Below are 17,242 nucleotides of genomic sequence, written 5' to 3' on the forward strand. Positions count from 1 at the left end.
TAATACCGCTATTCCACTCCGCTGGTGGCTGTTTATTCGACCATATCTTTGTTATCAATTCATGTATTGTTTTTTGTAGTGCGTCTCCTCCTTCCCTCAGTAACTCCGATGCTATTTGATCCGATCCCGATGCTTTATTGTTCTTTAATTTGTCTACTGCTGCTCTAATCTCGGTTATTGTTGATGGAGTCTTTTCTCTGTTGTCTGCTTGGTCTAATGGTATGTCAGGGTTCGTCTCTATCCGATCTCCTTCAAGCTTTTCCGTTTAGGCAATTACAGTTGTTTAAATAATCACTATCTGGGATAAACAAATTGAATCTCTTATAAATTATTTGGTCGATCCGTTTATATTACATGTCATTATGCAAAAAACAAAGTTATTAACATTAATAAATTACTGCAAAATTAATCGTTTTTTGCAACTATCTTCGTGAATTGTTTATGTATTTTAATTCAGAAACTCAAAAATTGAAGAACATTTTAAGATGTACAATTTGTATTTGAACCATTTTTCTCTAAACTGCATAAGAAACGTTTTATAGGGAAAAAATTATGTTTTTAACTTTTTAAAATTGTTAAAAACAAATACAAAGCAAAATCAGATGTACGTCTTCAGAGAATTTTCATCAGTTGCCCCTCATATATGTTTAAGAATCTTCAAATATCCGTATAAGATTATTAAGTGAAATCAATGAATTTTTCCCAGACAGACTGGTGTAAATCTATCTCACGGATTTTGAGGGAGACATGTTCGTGACATATAATACAGACCAATGCAGAAACTATTATACAGACCAATGCAGAAACGAAAATACTCTCGAAAATTCAATATCGCTACATACAACGTTAGGAGCCTAGAAAAACTCAATTGGGACATTCTCCGTAGGTAGCGAAATAAGAAAACGAGGTGAAGAACGGATTACTGTTGATTCAGGACATATTCCTTTTAATCCAGCATATGACAGTTTTCTGCTCAGAATTCTTTTTACATGCAAGGATTTGCTTGAAATTTTGACAGCATATCTTCTTCCTTTCAAAATGAGCTCCAACCAGTTACTATTTTTTTTGTCTTAAAAATTATCGGCCCTGGCCTTTACCTATGATCATTAAATTACTTATGCAATTGCCAACACGAGAGGTACTCGTGCAATTTTCGCAATAACATTCGTATCCCACTCATATCCTAAAATAAATTATATTGTCGGTACCTATGCAATTTTTGATTACAACCTATAATAAATGTTCTATTACTATATTCGCCATCCACCTACATCCTTTATTGTGCACTCTCAAAACAGTTTTTGCAATTCGGTAAAGTTATTAAAATTTTAATGTGAATACCGTAAACATCGGTTAGTGAAAGTACATAAGATTCACCTAGATGATTATTATTTGGTAATATTTCAAAATGTTAATACTGTGAACGTTCTCATCATTGCAATATTATATAAAAGAATTCATTAGAGATTCAAACACTTCCTATTCACTGAATAATGGAATTTGAAAGATTAACAGATTTCACATGACTGCATCTGGTAGTCATTCATTAGAAATTCTTCTTCTATTGTAAAGTTCAAATTTATTAAAGATGTTTTGATGTACGATAATAATAGTGTAAGTAAAATTCGTTAAATAATAGATTATAATAATTAAAAAATGGAACAGTAAACGTGGTTACATAATTAAGGAAAAGTTCTTCTTGGCATCGAGTCGTCCGTTGTTAAAAGAAAAGTCTTCCAAGAAAAGAAAAAAATAAAGAGTAATAAAACCCATAAAATAGAACGAATTCAAAATATATAATATAACCCTTGGTTTAGAGAGGAAGTGAAAACAAAATGGGAAGAAAAGAAAAAAGCCTTTTTTAAAATAAAGAACACAACAAAAACAACAGACATACAACCATTATAAACGAATTAGAAATGAAATGAATCTTTAGTTATAATCCGTTCACAAATTGTTGAGAGCACGAAATGTGCCTCAAAGTCATAAAACGGCCGTAAAATTTGTATCATCATAGGCGTTCCTGAGGTGTTTATTCATTAAAATTAATGCGTTTTACATTTATTTTCCTTTCTAAAATTTTTATCAATATTAATAATGTTTTAATACTAATATATTTAGCAAAAAAACAATTAAAACTTTCACGGCTAATGTTGGTTATTATATTATATTAATAAAAATAAGAATTTAACCATTATCAATTTTGTAAATAAGAATACCTTATCTCTTTGGATATTTCAATACTAATCTTCCCGTTTAATCACTTTACTAGAAAACCTGGAATTCATATCCGAGGGTACTATGCGTTGCAAGATAATTAGGATAGAATTCCCCAGATTTGTAATAATATAATAGGTATAAAGATGCCGGCTTTGGCCACGTGCCTCCTCTGTTCAGTTTATATTCGAAACTTAACTTGAATGGGTGAAGTTATTACGAACGAAAATAATTTTTTTGTTTAGTACGTTTTTGATCGCTTTTAATTTACGGCTCGTCGGTGTTTCCGCGTCTACGGCAGTAATTAGCGTCTCGAATATTTCTTTTGCGAATTATATACAGTGCGTGAGTGATTTTTTTATTCCATATACCTACGAACATATACGTACCTTTCGCTTGTGCTCGTTTTGTTGGATTATTTGTGATGGCTTCATCATCAACATCATCAAGTTTTACACCGGTACTGTTGCGTACAGTCAGTAAGTCTGTCTATTCACCAAGAGAGAAGACTATTGTCCTGAATGTTCACGATGCTCTGGTTTATCAGAATCCCACAAACACTGTTCGCAACATAGTCGAAAGTTGTGCCAACATGACTGGTGTAAGGGACCACTTAGGGGTGTAGGGGTCAACTATATATAGGTTCCTATCAGAAAGAAAAAAACACGGTATAGCTAACCCAAACACAAACGAACACTTAAAGAGAGGGGAAAAGCCTATTGAAATTGATGAATTTGCCAAAAATGGTATTCGAAGGAAAATTCATGGATTTTTTTCAAAAAAGAAATACCAAACCTAAACAAAATTTTACAAGAAGTTGGAGACGACCCGGATTTGCCTCATATCGGATGAACTAAATTGTGGCAAGTTTTAAAAGAATTAAATTTCCGGTGGGAGAAATCAGACCGAAAATCACTTTTGATTGACCGGAAGGAGATAATATGTTGGAGAAGAAATTTTTTAAGATCCATATGAAAATTCCGGGCTTAAGAAAGGCCAATCTTCTAAAAGGATGAAACGTGGGTAAACTCAGGTCATACTCTAAAAAAAATTGGTCAGATAAAAATATATTAAGCTCCAGGCAAGCCTTTATGGAAGGTTGGTCTACTGGTATCTCCCCACCTTCTGGTAAAGGCAGTAGATTAATAATTTCTCACATTGGCAGTGAAAAAGGATTTGTTAAGCATGGTTTGTTGGAATTTCAGTCCAAAAGCACAAAAGGCTATCACGAGGAGATGCCAGCTCATGTTTTCGAAGAGTATTTTGAGCAGATGATTGAACACATACCACCAAATTCAATTGTAGTATTAGATAATGCACCTTATCATTCACGACTAGTAGAAAGACTTCCAACGACTGCGTGGAAGAAACAGGATATTCTTGACTGGCTACGGAATAAGTATCTGCCTTAAGAAGATGGAATGGTAAAGACAAATGGTTATAGACAAATAAAAAGGGAACACTGGCACAGCTTCTCAAAACAGATGGAACACGACTTCCAAGGAAAACAGAAAGAAACATAACAAAGAAAAGAACATTTATTTACACAAAAATACGAATTTACAAATAAAAATACAAATAGTTTTTTAGTCATCTTCATAGAGATCAACGTCATCTTCTATAACTTGTGGACTATTTTTGCAATCTTCACTCAAGCAGGCGGGCTATTCGAATTTTTCAAAAAAAAATCGTTTTATAAACATATTGTTGCGTTCTGCACATACGATGACCTCTACATAACAATTGGGGTCATCAGAACGGGGAGAGAATATATAATGTTCAATCTAGAACTCGCTGGTTTCTCCCTTTCGCAATGGGTATGTATATTCCCATAGAAAAATAATAAACGAGTAGACTATATAAACTCTATTTAGAATCAAATAAAAGCCAAAGACAAATATACATACGTTCAAATATAATAAAAATATAAAGAGCTACAAATTAAAATCTTTATGATGCGAAACCGATACGACAACCTATCATTATTAATAATATAAAATTTATTTTGAGTATGTTAAATATAATACAATATGATTTCTACTTAAATATAATACGAAGAGAGATAATGATGTTAAACAAAATGCAATCGAGAATGAAATAACTATACTATAAGAAATTTAAATATGGTGTAGCAGCAACAAAATATGGTGTATTGTACTTTACCCCAATGAAATGATAGGACCAACCGCTATCGAAAAAGACGTCTTCAAGGACATAAAGGAACAAAAAAAGTCGATAATGGAACGTCTTACTGCGTGGAACGACTGTCTTTCTCACAAGACCGAAGCGAAGTCCCCTAGGAAGCGCTGATCTTAATCCAAACACACATCTGTGTCGGTTAGGAGATAAACTCAACTGTTTTGTTTTGTAGATGAATTCGTCTCTTATCTCAAACGCACGTCTGTGTTACTTCGCAGATGGCTCGTCTTGCAATGTTTAGCCCTTAAAACCGCTGTGCCCTTGTACACGCAATCTTGTTTAAATATACGGGGAGAATCAGAACTAACAAAAAGTCTGTTAATATATCCCAAATGTTTAGAAACAGTTGCGAGACTGCAACACATAGCTCCTTCATTTTGGTGATAAAAAGTTTTTCCACAAATGATTTTGTAAGATTTTTTGAAGAGCTATAAGACTAAATTAAATTCCGTAATAATAAGGGATTGTTTGCTCGTAAATAGAGGTTTTAAACAGCTATACCTCACTAAATATTCACTGTAAAGAAAATCTATGCACAGGGAAATTTTAGATATTAAAAATGCTACAATTTATTACTATGTATATCATTTTTTTGTATCTCCAGTATTTTTGAAGATATTTTGAAGAAAAGGGCGAAAATAAAAAATGCAAAAATCAATTTATCTTTAAACTCCAATTTTTCTAAAATTAGGCCTTTTAAATAGATCAAACTTCTTAAGTGTATTGATAATATATATATATATATATATATATATATATATATATATATATATATATATATATATATATATATATATATATAAAGAATTACAGAAGAGTGAAGATAAATTTTAATTTGGAGGGTAGTTAGGGGGTTGTTTTCACTGATTTTTTCGTAGAAAAAACAGGTACCGACCTGCGACCGGTCAAGTCGCTCAATTTTTATGCTAGATAATTTTTTTTGAAAGGTCTAATTGTATAGTTGTGTAAGTTTATTTAGTGTAAGTTAAGTATATTGTGTAAGTTTTCCTCGAAAAATGCAAAGTTTTCCAGTTATTTGGTTTTCAATATTTCAAATTATGCATTTGACGAAAAAAGCTAACCTTTAACACGCCGTATCTCGGTTTGTATTGGTGGTAGAAAAATTATAAAAAAAGGATTTTGTTTGTGTTTCTAAAAGATACACTTTTGATATGTACAGTTTTTTTATTAAATGCATATTTTTCGAGGTCTTCTCAAAAAACCCTTTAAAAAAGTCGATTTTTTCGTCGAAAAACTGTTACTTTCATCCACGAATAACTCGAAAAATATTAGTTTTACGAAGAAAACGTAAAGAATATTTTTTTTCTTAGAATTACTGTTTCCATCGATTTCCATGGGGTGTTAAGCCACCCCCAAGGTTTACACGTACAGCGGCATGATAAAGAAAATTATCCTTGTGCTATTCCCTACCTTCTGTGGGGATAGATAAATTTTAAGTAAATCCATGATGGCGAAAAATTGCGAGCCAAAATGCTTCATTCCCTGGCCTATAGGTCTTCTCCAGTGTTTAAGAATTTAAGGAGTTTGCCTTTTAACCTGAACCTAACCTTAAAATGTCGTTTAAAATAGTGATTCTGTTTACGTTTCCATTTGTTCTTCAAAAATTTTCATAATAACTCCGGTAAATAATACTTTATAAATTATTATTTAATACAAGCTCGCAGTTGAAAATGTTAGTTTAGATAAAAAATAAGATAAAATCAATTAAGTACATGTATCAACTGATGCTATCGAAAAAAAATTTATATATTACTTAATCCCATTTCCTCGTACATACTTACTTAATGATGATGTCAGATCAAGTAATACTTCTTACATTGATATGGCGTAATTAGATGTAAATAATTGTACATGAGATGGACAAGATAATTAACAAAATGAAAAATTCTTCATTTTTCGGTCGTGAGTTTTTGTCATAAAGTGAGTAGGTAATTAGAAAGTCGTATTTATCAGCGGCGTTACTATAGGGACATTGTGACAGTGACCTCCATAAAAGCGGATTATGACGAAGCAGATGTGCAGAGGCAAATTCGGCAAATCACATCACGAATGGTGGACAGCTAAATTACCTCCGGGGAAAATACAGAATCTGACTGAAACTAACAACATCAGGGCATTTTTTAAGGCAACTAAAGCTGTATACGGCCCCACTACTCAAGTCCTAAACCGATGCGGTCAAGAGATGGCACTCAACTTTTTAAGGATACCTCCTCGATCAACTGCCGTTAGAAAGAACACGTTGAAGATCTTAAAAATAGACAGTCTCAGGTTCAGGTAGAAGTGGATATACTTAACGTTACCATCCTAGAAGAGGTCGAAAAAGCAATCTAAAAGACAACAAAGCAGCTGGTGCTGACGGAATTCCAGCTGAGATCTTTAAGGAAGGAGGCCCAGCATTTAATCTTTCAGCGCGCGCGCCTACATAAATTTTATGACGATTTACCAAACTAGTGTACGCCACTGTTATTCTAAATTTAGTTGCTTCCTAACACCTTTCTAGAAATGTTCCGTTAGGTACAATGTGGCAGTTAAATTTGGTTGGTTGGATATTGAATTTAGTTGTTGTAAGATATTTGAATCCAGAGGAACGATCATCATATATGTTATAGGGCGCAAGTTTTGGAGTAATTATTTTTTATTTATGTGAGTATTATGATCTAAGACAATGTTATTTCGCTTATTTGCATTCTGTATCAGATTTTAAGTTTAGAAATCAAATAATAATAGTGATGATAATAATATTGATATTGAATTTTGTTTTTGTTTTTTTCAGATAAACCACGAAAACGTCTAAACGTCCTTTATCACCAGAGGAGATTGCTTATTTAGCTGAGCATCTATGGGATGAAAATGAAAACGAATCAGTTCACGCTGTGTCTAGTGATAGTGATATGTCTGAAGAGTACCTATAAGAAAGAAGAAGATATTGACAGTTGTTCTGAAGAGTGATTACGCGATGAAGAATCTGTAACAGCTTTCTGATTATTACGTAGCAAAAGATAAAACTACCAAATGGTACAAAATGAGAATGGCAACTTCATCTAAGACAAAAAAAATTAACATTGTACAAAAGCAGCCTGGTGTCACTCATAGAGCCCGAAATATCAATAATGAGCAAGAAGCCTTTTTGAAAATAATAGACACTAACATGATAGACAATATTATAATGATTATAAAGATTACGTTCAAGTATATTCTAGAGAACGAAACTGCAAGGATATAAAGAGAAATTTGGGCAAGTGCCGGAACACGAATTAAGATAACAAGAGTTGTTATCAGTTACAAACGATTTTTTTTTTATAACGACTTAATTGAGATTTGATGATCGCACAACCAGATTTGAGCGCCGCAAAATTGACAAATCGGCTGCAATCCGTGACTTTTTTTATGCTTTTGAGACCAATATTCAAACATCCTTCAAACTTGGTGCATACGTTAGGCGAAAGGCTTAACCCCTTTCGAAGTCATTGCAGTTGAGTGCAGTACATACCAAGCAAACCAGCAAAATACGGCATCAAAATGTATGCTTTATGTGATGCAAAGACATATTACACTTCAAACCGGCAAACAGCCCGATGGTCCGTACGTTACATACAACTCACCAACTGAGAAATTCCTGCAGAATTTTTACCTAACAAGGACAAAGTTACTAAAACTTGTCTTTGTTGGTTCCAAAAAGACACGATGCTCGTGTCTTTTGTGCCTGGCAAAAGCAAATATGAAATCCTGCTTTCAACTTTACACGATAAGGACGAAATTCATCCAGACAGTCAAAATCATCATCATCATCTTTCGCTCTACAACCCTGTGTGGGTCTTGGCCTGTTCAAGAATTAGTCTCCATTCCCCCCTATCTTTCGCCCAGGCTTTCCAATTTTTGACCTCTAGATTCCTCAAGTCATCTTCGACTTGAGTTTTAAATCTAGATCTTGACTTGTCTCTCTTCCTGGTTCCTACTGGCTCTTGATATAATATCTGTCTTTGGGGGTATCCAGTGTCCATTCTTTCAAGGTGTCCTAGCCACCTTAGTCTATTAATTTTAATAGACCGGAAAATGTTGCATTTTTCATAGCATTGATACAACTCAAAATTGTAGCGCCTGCGCCATATCCCGCTTTCTTGTACTCTTCCGTATATGTGCCTAAGTATTCTTCTTTCAAAGCGGCCTAACAGTTCTTCGTCGCTTTTTACCATAGTCCATGTCTCTGACGCGTATGTCAGGACAGGTTTAATAAGAGTTTCATATATTAGTATCTTGGTTTTTCTGCTAATTATGTGTGATGTTAAGAGCTGCTTTAGTCCAAAGTAAGCTCTGTTCGCCAGGTATATTCTTCTCTTAAACAGTCAAAAACCACAAGTAATTATGGATGAAAATGCAACTAAGGGGGGTATTAATACGGTGGGCACAATTTTTGCAACACATTCAGCTTTTCACATCTTCAGGAGATGGCCTTGTGTTATATTTTACAGTTTATTGAACATAAGTAGAATAAATGCCCAACTTTTATATAGATTTTCGTATCCTGATAATTGCCCAAAAGATCGAAGAATTTTTTTGAAGAATCTGTCGCTGAGTCTAATGAAATAGCACCTTGTTTCAAGGGTTCAGCTAACCAATTTACGCTGAGATGCAGCCGCGTTTCTAAAAGTCAGATATGGACAAACTGTACATGAACACAACTAAACAGTTCGTTTTCCAAAACGTGGAGTTTGTCGTTCTTGTAACGCGGAAAGAAAAAGGACAAAGGCATCCATGAAATGCGTTAAATGCAATTCTTTTACTTGCAAAAAACATTCACTTACTACAATTATGTAACTCTTGTAATACAAACAGTCAAGATGATAGTTTTTAAATGTACATTGATTTATTTGTTTACCTAGACTAAAAAGTAAAAGTGTAAATTATGTTTTATTTTGTAAAATTTGCAAATAAATATGTTTATTCATTATTATTTGTAATATGTTTATATGTTTTATGATTTACATTCAAGAAATATGAGATAACTCTCATTTATTCAAGGTACATATAAAATATGTCACGCGCGCTTCGATGTAAAAAATATGGGCGCGAGCGCTGAAAGGTTGAGCAACATACTTATTTGGTTATCAAAAAAATATAAAACACTAAAATGATCCCTGCCGAACTACGGGAAGCCTCTATTATTATAAACTTTAAAAAAGGCTTTATGTGGAAATTACCGTGTAATATCATTACTTTCAGTTGTTGAAAAAATCACAGCTAGAATCCTAGAAAATCGCCTATTGCTTGTTGCAGATCAAGGGACTACCGACGTGATTTTTAGAGCAAGGCAAATGCAAGAAAGATGCAGAGATCAAATCTTCCAATCTATATATCTACACTATCAACCGGGAAGCACTCTGGAAAATCTTAGCCTCTGTTAGATGTCCTCAAAAATAGATTAACATAGTGCGACTACTGCATGACAATATGACTGCTATCATTCGTACCAGCGATGGAACCACTGAGTCTTTTATGATTACTACGGGAGTTACGGGACTTTTTCCATTTTCGTAGGAAAAAAATCGAAGTGATGAAAATGGTTGCCGCTCAAGGGATGGCACGAACTGTAGTGGAATGAAAGTTCTGCATTTCCTTACAGTAATGCAAAGAGTTATGTTTGGGAATGATCTATTTTAAGTTGTCCTTGAGCAATTCGAATCCGATCACGCGTCGATACAACGAATAACATCACATCATTATAGGCTATTTTGGATTCCACATGGCGTGTAGCGAAACAAAGGCCAGGTGGAGTCTATCCATATTTTTTTGCATTTAGACATAAATAAATCAACAGTAAATGTTTGTTTTTCTGATATTTTATTGCAATATTTCTTATTTAGTGAAATAATTACTTTGACTTAAAATGAAAAATGAAAATGTGAAGGCTGGGATCCGTTTGGAACTCACTTGGCCCCCATGAAGGTTAATGGTGAAAGTCTTCAAAAAATTGATCACTTTTCTTATCTCGGCTTTAACATCGATAAAGAAATTCAGTGCAGACTGATGTGTGCCAGTGCAGCTTTTGGCCGCTTTATAACAAGGGTGAAACTTTATGTTTACCACTTATCTATGGCTGTGAAACTTGGACTACCTACAGATGACACCTAAATTCTTTGAAAAAATATCATGAACGTTGGATTAGAAAGAATTCTGAGTGACCTGGACGGATCTCAAAACCAATATTAGTATCTTATAAGAAGCGAACTCAACAAGTTTTGAAGCCATGATTGTAAATACCAATTGGTGTACATCTTTGACATCAAAGATCTTTCTAATATGGATCATAATTTAATAAATTGAGTTGTTTTTAAAACTTCGCCTGAATTACCCACTAGGTGGATCAAGTAGCTTGGTGGGTGATGTTACCGGTCCCAAGCCCAGATAAAGGAGGAGGGTTGTAGGGTTAAGTTAGCAGCCTGCCATTTATAAAAATAAAAAAAAGCTTAAAGAACCGGTGACGAGCCTCGGATTAGGACAGAAAATATGGTAACGACAAAGGCGAGAAAAAGGACAACGAACTGGAAAACGAAAAATATAATGAGAGTGGCGACGTGGAACATAAAAAGCCTAAATAACCGAGATCAGGAAATAGAAAAAGAGTTGAGAGAATATCAAATAGATATCTGCGCCCTACAGGAAACAAAGAGGAAAGATAAAGGACAGACGCAGCTTGCAGAATATTTACTAATATATAGTGGGGTTCCGAAACAAGAAAGAGCAAAGGAAGGTGTAGCAAGAAGACGAAGTAGTACCAGGAATAAAACAAAGGTTTAATAAAAGAGTTATCAAGGAAAACGAAAAAAGAATGGTGGAATTCTGCACATCAAACAAACTAAGGATAACCAACACATTTTTTGATTATAAAATTCAACACAAATACACGTTTGAAAATACAAGAGGACATAGATCAATGATAGATTATGTGGTCACAAACAGAAATATTCACCATAAACAGATAGTGGATGTGAGAAGTTTGACGTCACCCAATGTGGGAAGCGATCACTATTTGGTACTTGGTAAAATGAGATTCAATGAAAGATGGAAAGAGAGGCTTAAACAAACCAATGCAGAGGAAATAATAAAAATGGAAAATTTAAGAGATGACTCCATAATGAAAATGAAAGCAATGTAGAGACTAGCTGGAAACTTAAGAAAAATATTCTGGATGCTGCCCGAGAACCCCTTGGAACGAAAATAGTAAACAAAAAATGGTCAACGAAAACACCATGGTTTACACTGGAGGTTAAACAAAAATGTCACCAAAAAAAGAAAGCTTTCCTAAAATATAAGTAAAAACAAACGAATGAATCATATGAAGAACATAAAAGAATAAGAACAGAACTGAATATAAAAGAATAAGAATAAGAACTCATCAATTGGTAAGAAAAACAAAAACAGATTACTGAGAAAGATTCACAAAAGGACTAGAGATGGATTTCTATGGACAGCAGAAACAAGTATGGCGCTTCATAAGACAACAAAGAAGCGAAATGAAAGAACTAGTTGAAATAGAACACATACAAGAGGATACATGGGTGGCCTTCCTGACAGAAATGTTTAAAAAACAAAACGAAGAACCTTTACCAGAAACGCCAAATATAATAACTGAGGAAAAGACCGAAATCTCCCAAAACGATGTAAAAGAAGGAATAAACAAATTAAAAACAGAAAGTCACCAGGAGAAGATCAAATACCAAATGAACTCTTAAAATATGGAGGTGATCACCTTGTACAACAACTGCAACTTCTTATTAATAAAATAATCACCACGAACAGTCTTACGAAAAATAATAAACCAAACTCTAAGAGACAGAGTAAGAAGTGAGGAAATACGAGCGAGATGTGGTATAGAGGAAATAAACGCGTGGACCAAAAGATGACAAATCGCCAAATGGAAGAAGATCATTGGGACGACCGAGGAAAAGATGGTCAGACATCAATTGAGGCTAAAAACCGAAGTAAAACAGGCATTAAGCCTATTTATAAAGTAGGAAGAACACAAAGAAGAGTTGTTTTTAAATGCACTATGGCAGATATTTAAGATACAACCCTGAAACACTCCTATTTTAAGATGCCTGCCAGATGTCATCTGTCAATACCAGATACCAATGTTTTAATCCATGTTAAACTTTTAAAAAGCGTAAACATGAAATTTAATTATAAAATGTAATGTTTATAAAATAAAATAAAGAACTTATTGAAAATGGCAAATTAGCTGAAACGTTTAAGCAAAAGTTAAATAGTTTTAGTTACAAAAAACCCAGGAAATAAAAAAGTTTATATATATATATATATATATATATATATATATATATATATATATATATATATATATATATATATATATATGTATGTGTGTGTATGTGTGTTGAGCAACTTGGACAGTCCATAGCAAAGCAGCTGTCAGATTAAGTAGATAGCTGCTCAAGAGTTTGCTGTGGAACTCTGAAAACTTCATCATCTTGGTTGTATATAAATATAGATAAAAAAAGAGATAATACAAAGAAAAACAATGTTGAATTATATTGTATATACCGTTTTATGCACACACTGATGATGTTGAAAAGAAGCTATATTTAACTTGTATCTTATTTTAATTTTAGTACTTAAATCATATTATTGAAGTCTTCGTTATTGATATTTTGTGGACTTTATGGTCATTACATTTTTATGTTTGAGGTATTATGTTGTAACTGGCTGATTGACACCTAGTCAATCATTAAAAAAAAATTTTGGGCTTACAAAGGAGTGGGAGACTTTCTTAATATTTGTCCAAACAATTATCGAAACAATGCCATAAATAATAAGCCCAAAATACAGTAGTTATAATGAAAGGGTTCATAGACACTTACCAGTTCTCAGTGCATCCCTTTTGATCCTATCATAATCATGCCAATCTATTTTTTCATTGTCAATTAAGACCACCTGTAAATGAATAACAATAAATTTCATATTATACATAATAATTAATGTTACGAAAATATCAGTATACTAATACTTCAATGAGAATAACAAGATATGTGTGGTATCAGATTGATGTATAGCAAGAGTACCTAATAGGTAATAGTCAATTTTGAAATTGCTCAGAATGTTGTAGTCCAGTCGTCAGAGATTTTATCTCTAAAACGAGACGAACAAGCTGAATTTGCTGAGAATGTCAATTTTGGGACCCCAAAAAATATGCAAAAAAGTTAACTACTACTACCCCAGGCTTCATCCCCAACCCCAGAACGAAAAAAATCGATTTACCAATAATCTGTACACAGTAGAAAAAAACGTTTCAAATCAAAAATGTTTATTAGCACTTTTTGTGTGGAATAATCCGTTCTCACAATAAGAACGCTTGAAGCGACCGACGATTTTGAATGTCAATTACGCCCACGAAATCAATTTTAAATAAAATTTGTATCAACTCGGTGCTAATTTTCGTGAAGCAGAAATTTTTGCTTATCGTAAAAAGTTGCTTGTGCGATTGTTAAAAAAATCATCTTTCCCTTAGAAATAAAAATTCTGCAAAAAGTAAAAATTGCATATGGAAAATTGTAAGACTCTTTAAAAATTTTAAACTTTTTTATAAAAATTTAAGTTATATCCAAAACAATGGCGTAAATAAATGTGCGATATATTTTTCTGATTTTGTATAATAATTTTGCAGTTCAGTTCTGTCTTAAAAATTTGAACATTTTCGAAACAGCCCTACCTAGATAATTCCTTGTATAAAAGTGCTGATTTTTTACATATAGGACAGTGAACAAGTGTTCGAATCCATTTCAAAAAATCATTTAGTTAGGAACGCCGGGGAATTTTTAAGTGACTATTGAAATCTTTTATAAAATTATTTTTTTACAAATAATTTATTTTTACATATCCATAATTCAATATAATTATTTTTTATACACATTCATATAAATTTTTCGTATTCTACAAATTTAGCATATCTTAGCTATGGGGTAAATTATTGACAATTTACTGTAAAATGATAATAGATAAAGCAGTATGTTGTGAGCTGTGTGAGAAGTATATAAACTTAGTTTTTTTTATTAATCGCTTCCAAGTATCATTCATAGAAATCATAATTTCACTGAGTGCTCAAAAATGGGCTTAATTTTCTATATATTCATATATTCAATATATTCTTAGTTTTTTATTAAATTATATTTATTTATTTATTAAATTAAATTTTACATGTGATAAATGCAGTTGACAATTTTAAAAATTATTATTATCAATAAAAAATCACAAAAAATAGTTAAAAAAAACTTTTCGTCATTTTATATTATATTATAAGTAGGCTCGTCATACTTCACGAAAGAAATCTTTGTAATATATTCAACCACCACACAAAATTTCAATAAAATCGATCAAATCTTTCATATCCATTAAAAAAAAATGAATTAATTATTAATCTAGAGATATTAGTTATTAAGTATTAAATTTTTAAGCTAATAAACAATTATTAGAATAACTTTTTAAATTGTTAACATTTTTTTTTCAAAGTTCATATTGAACATACTGTAAAAGATTCTTCTTTAAGAAAGACAAAAGGAGATATTGGTTTGTTAGTTCAGGAAGTTATTATAGATCAAAGTTGACCATTGTTTACAATAGAAGTATGAAGGTATCAGGGCTGTTTTTTGTTAATCCTTTATCATTTGGTGTACTCATCAGGCATACATCGTAAATACAAATAATCTTGTGCAAATTGGTTAAAATATTGAATAAAAATAATTCATTAGTCAAAAAGACAGTAGGTAGAGCTTCCTAATTAAAAAAAGTTTTTTTAAATGGATTTAAAAGCTAGAATTCCCATCTACCTATGTGATAAAATTTCCATTCAACTATCTGAAGAGATCAGTTTTCGACTTGCATAATTTTAAAAATTAATAACTTTGTTCAAAAAAGTTAGATTGCAAAATTATTGTGCAAAAACTCTTTGATTGGTTTTAGTGAAATGTTGTGTGATGATTGAACATATTGAAAAGATTTCTTTTGCGAAATATGATGGATCTGCATATAACATAAATATAATAAATAAAATCACAAAAAAAAACTTAAAAAAAATGTTTTGAGTAATACCAGAGATCAAAATCTTATATCAAAGATACAAATACATATAGTGAGTATATAAAAAATAAGAAATAATCATTTGGAATGAAATGAAAAGATGCAAATATGACTACAAAAGTTCAAATTTTGCAATTATATATTTTTTATATAATAGATTATTGGAAATACATATTGCTTGATACCAAGTATCCTCTTTTGTCTAAACCAAAAGGGGGCTGGTGAAGGTCCACAACAAATAAACAATACATTCTTTTGGAGTGGGCAATTTAAGCTTCTAGTTAAGGAAGGAATTTATATATTTAATTTTTCAATGACAACTGCTTGATCTTTGTTAAATATGTTTTTCAAAAATTGTGTATCACATAGTTATAATAAAATATGAAATAATAGCAAATAAATTAAAAAAAAAACATATTTTTAAAAGTTTGTATGTAGATGTTCCTTTTATATTTATGTATAATAAAATATTTACTTACCTCTTCTGGGGCAAGAGGTTCCACACCAATATTATTAGCACCAATATAAATTACATTGTCCGTCCTAAAGTCTCTAGTTTTAAATATCCTATAAAACAACACAGTAAACACTACAGTCACGGACGAAATTAAAAGATATTTTAACACAGTTTTTAAATTTCTTCTCATTTTGACGATCACAGATATTTCCACATAAGCATATTAACATTACTCTACAGCTTCATGCTTCAGCCTCGTTTAATTATCAACTCATTGCTGATAAGATTAGATTTAAATTGTGTACCTCCTCAGTAAATACTTTTAAAAAGCGCGTCTAACCTAACTTTAACATTGTTCGGACAGAAGTGAATTTCTTACTTGTTATAAGCAGTTTACCTCGCGACGTTAACTAATAAAATAATAGGAACTATAACATTCACCTTTATGGAAGGTAAAAATTGTGCATAATATTGTTTATAAATAAACGTAATTAGTTTGAAGTTGCACAATAACAAACTGACAAAGCGTTTGTTCGTTTGTTAACTGTCAGATATGTCAATGTTATCATGAATAGCACCGAACAACATAGTTTGGTACCATGGTTCGTTTGCTAATCAGTGGCGCACTAACAAAACTGTATCATATTATTTTATTAATATGAAATAATATTAATTTAAGAAATATATTAAATGAGGAAGCACGGACCTAAATCAAAACTATAAAAGATTAATTTAGTTTAGCTACAAAATCTATTCTGTAAGTTTTAATTAGTATTGTGCAGAATTTTTCGCAAAATTCCTAGAGTGGACAAAGCTGTTCTCCTATGTTTGTCTACAGAATAATTGTATTGTTATTTATTCTGTGGTTTGGCTGAGTTTAAACACATATGTCTGATCTTTGCTGGGTTGGACATGAACTTGGCGTCGTGTTTGGTTTAGATTTTTCTAATACGATCCGTACTATTTCTGTGACATAGTATGAAAGCTTTACCACAGAATAATAAACAATCAGAAGGGCCACTCTAAAGCATGGCGTTCGCGTGCTGACAAACTTCAAAGGCAGCATTTGAGAGTGGACATTCTGATTGTTATTTATTATGTGGCTTTACCTTTTGGTTCTTCGTAGGTAGCCGATATTGCAATCTCATCCGTTCTTTTTCAATTCTTCTGTATTTTTTTTATTAACAAAATCGCATCAGCCAAATTGGCTATTAGCGAAACAATGATAGCGAACAATAATTTGTATTAGATTTATTAGTTTAT

The 17,242-nt window shown here is 32.1% G+C and overlaps 1 protein-coding gene across 1 annotated transcript in view; it reads right to left on the reverse strand.

The window, feature by feature from the left end:
• The window catches only part of LOC140437493 (N-acetylgalactosaminyltransferase 6-like), a 60,315-nt gene extending 43,810 nt beyond the window's left edge, over positions 1-16,505 (reverse strand). The window contains exons 1-2 of the mRNA XM_072527055.1: positions 16,002-16,505; positions 13,311-13,383 (exon numbers count right to left, since the gene is read on the reverse strand). Of these exons, the coding sequence (XP_072383156.1) occupies positions 13,311-13,383; positions 16,002-16,169 (241 nt within the window). The 5' untranslated portion in view covers positions 16,170-16,505. The remainder of the gene's footprint in view (positions 1-13,310; positions 13,384-16,001) is intronic.
• Between the last annotated feature and the right edge of the window lie 737 nt (positions 16,506-17,242).

This window comes from Diabrotica undecimpunctata, chromosome 3 (assembly GCF_040954645.1).
Source record: "Diabrotica undecimpunctata isolate CICGRU chromosome 3, icDiaUnde3, whole genome shotgun sequence".
NCBI classification, from domain to species: Eukaryota; Metazoa; Arthropoda; class Insecta; order Coleoptera; family Chrysomelidae; genus Diabrotica; species Diabrotica undecimpunctata.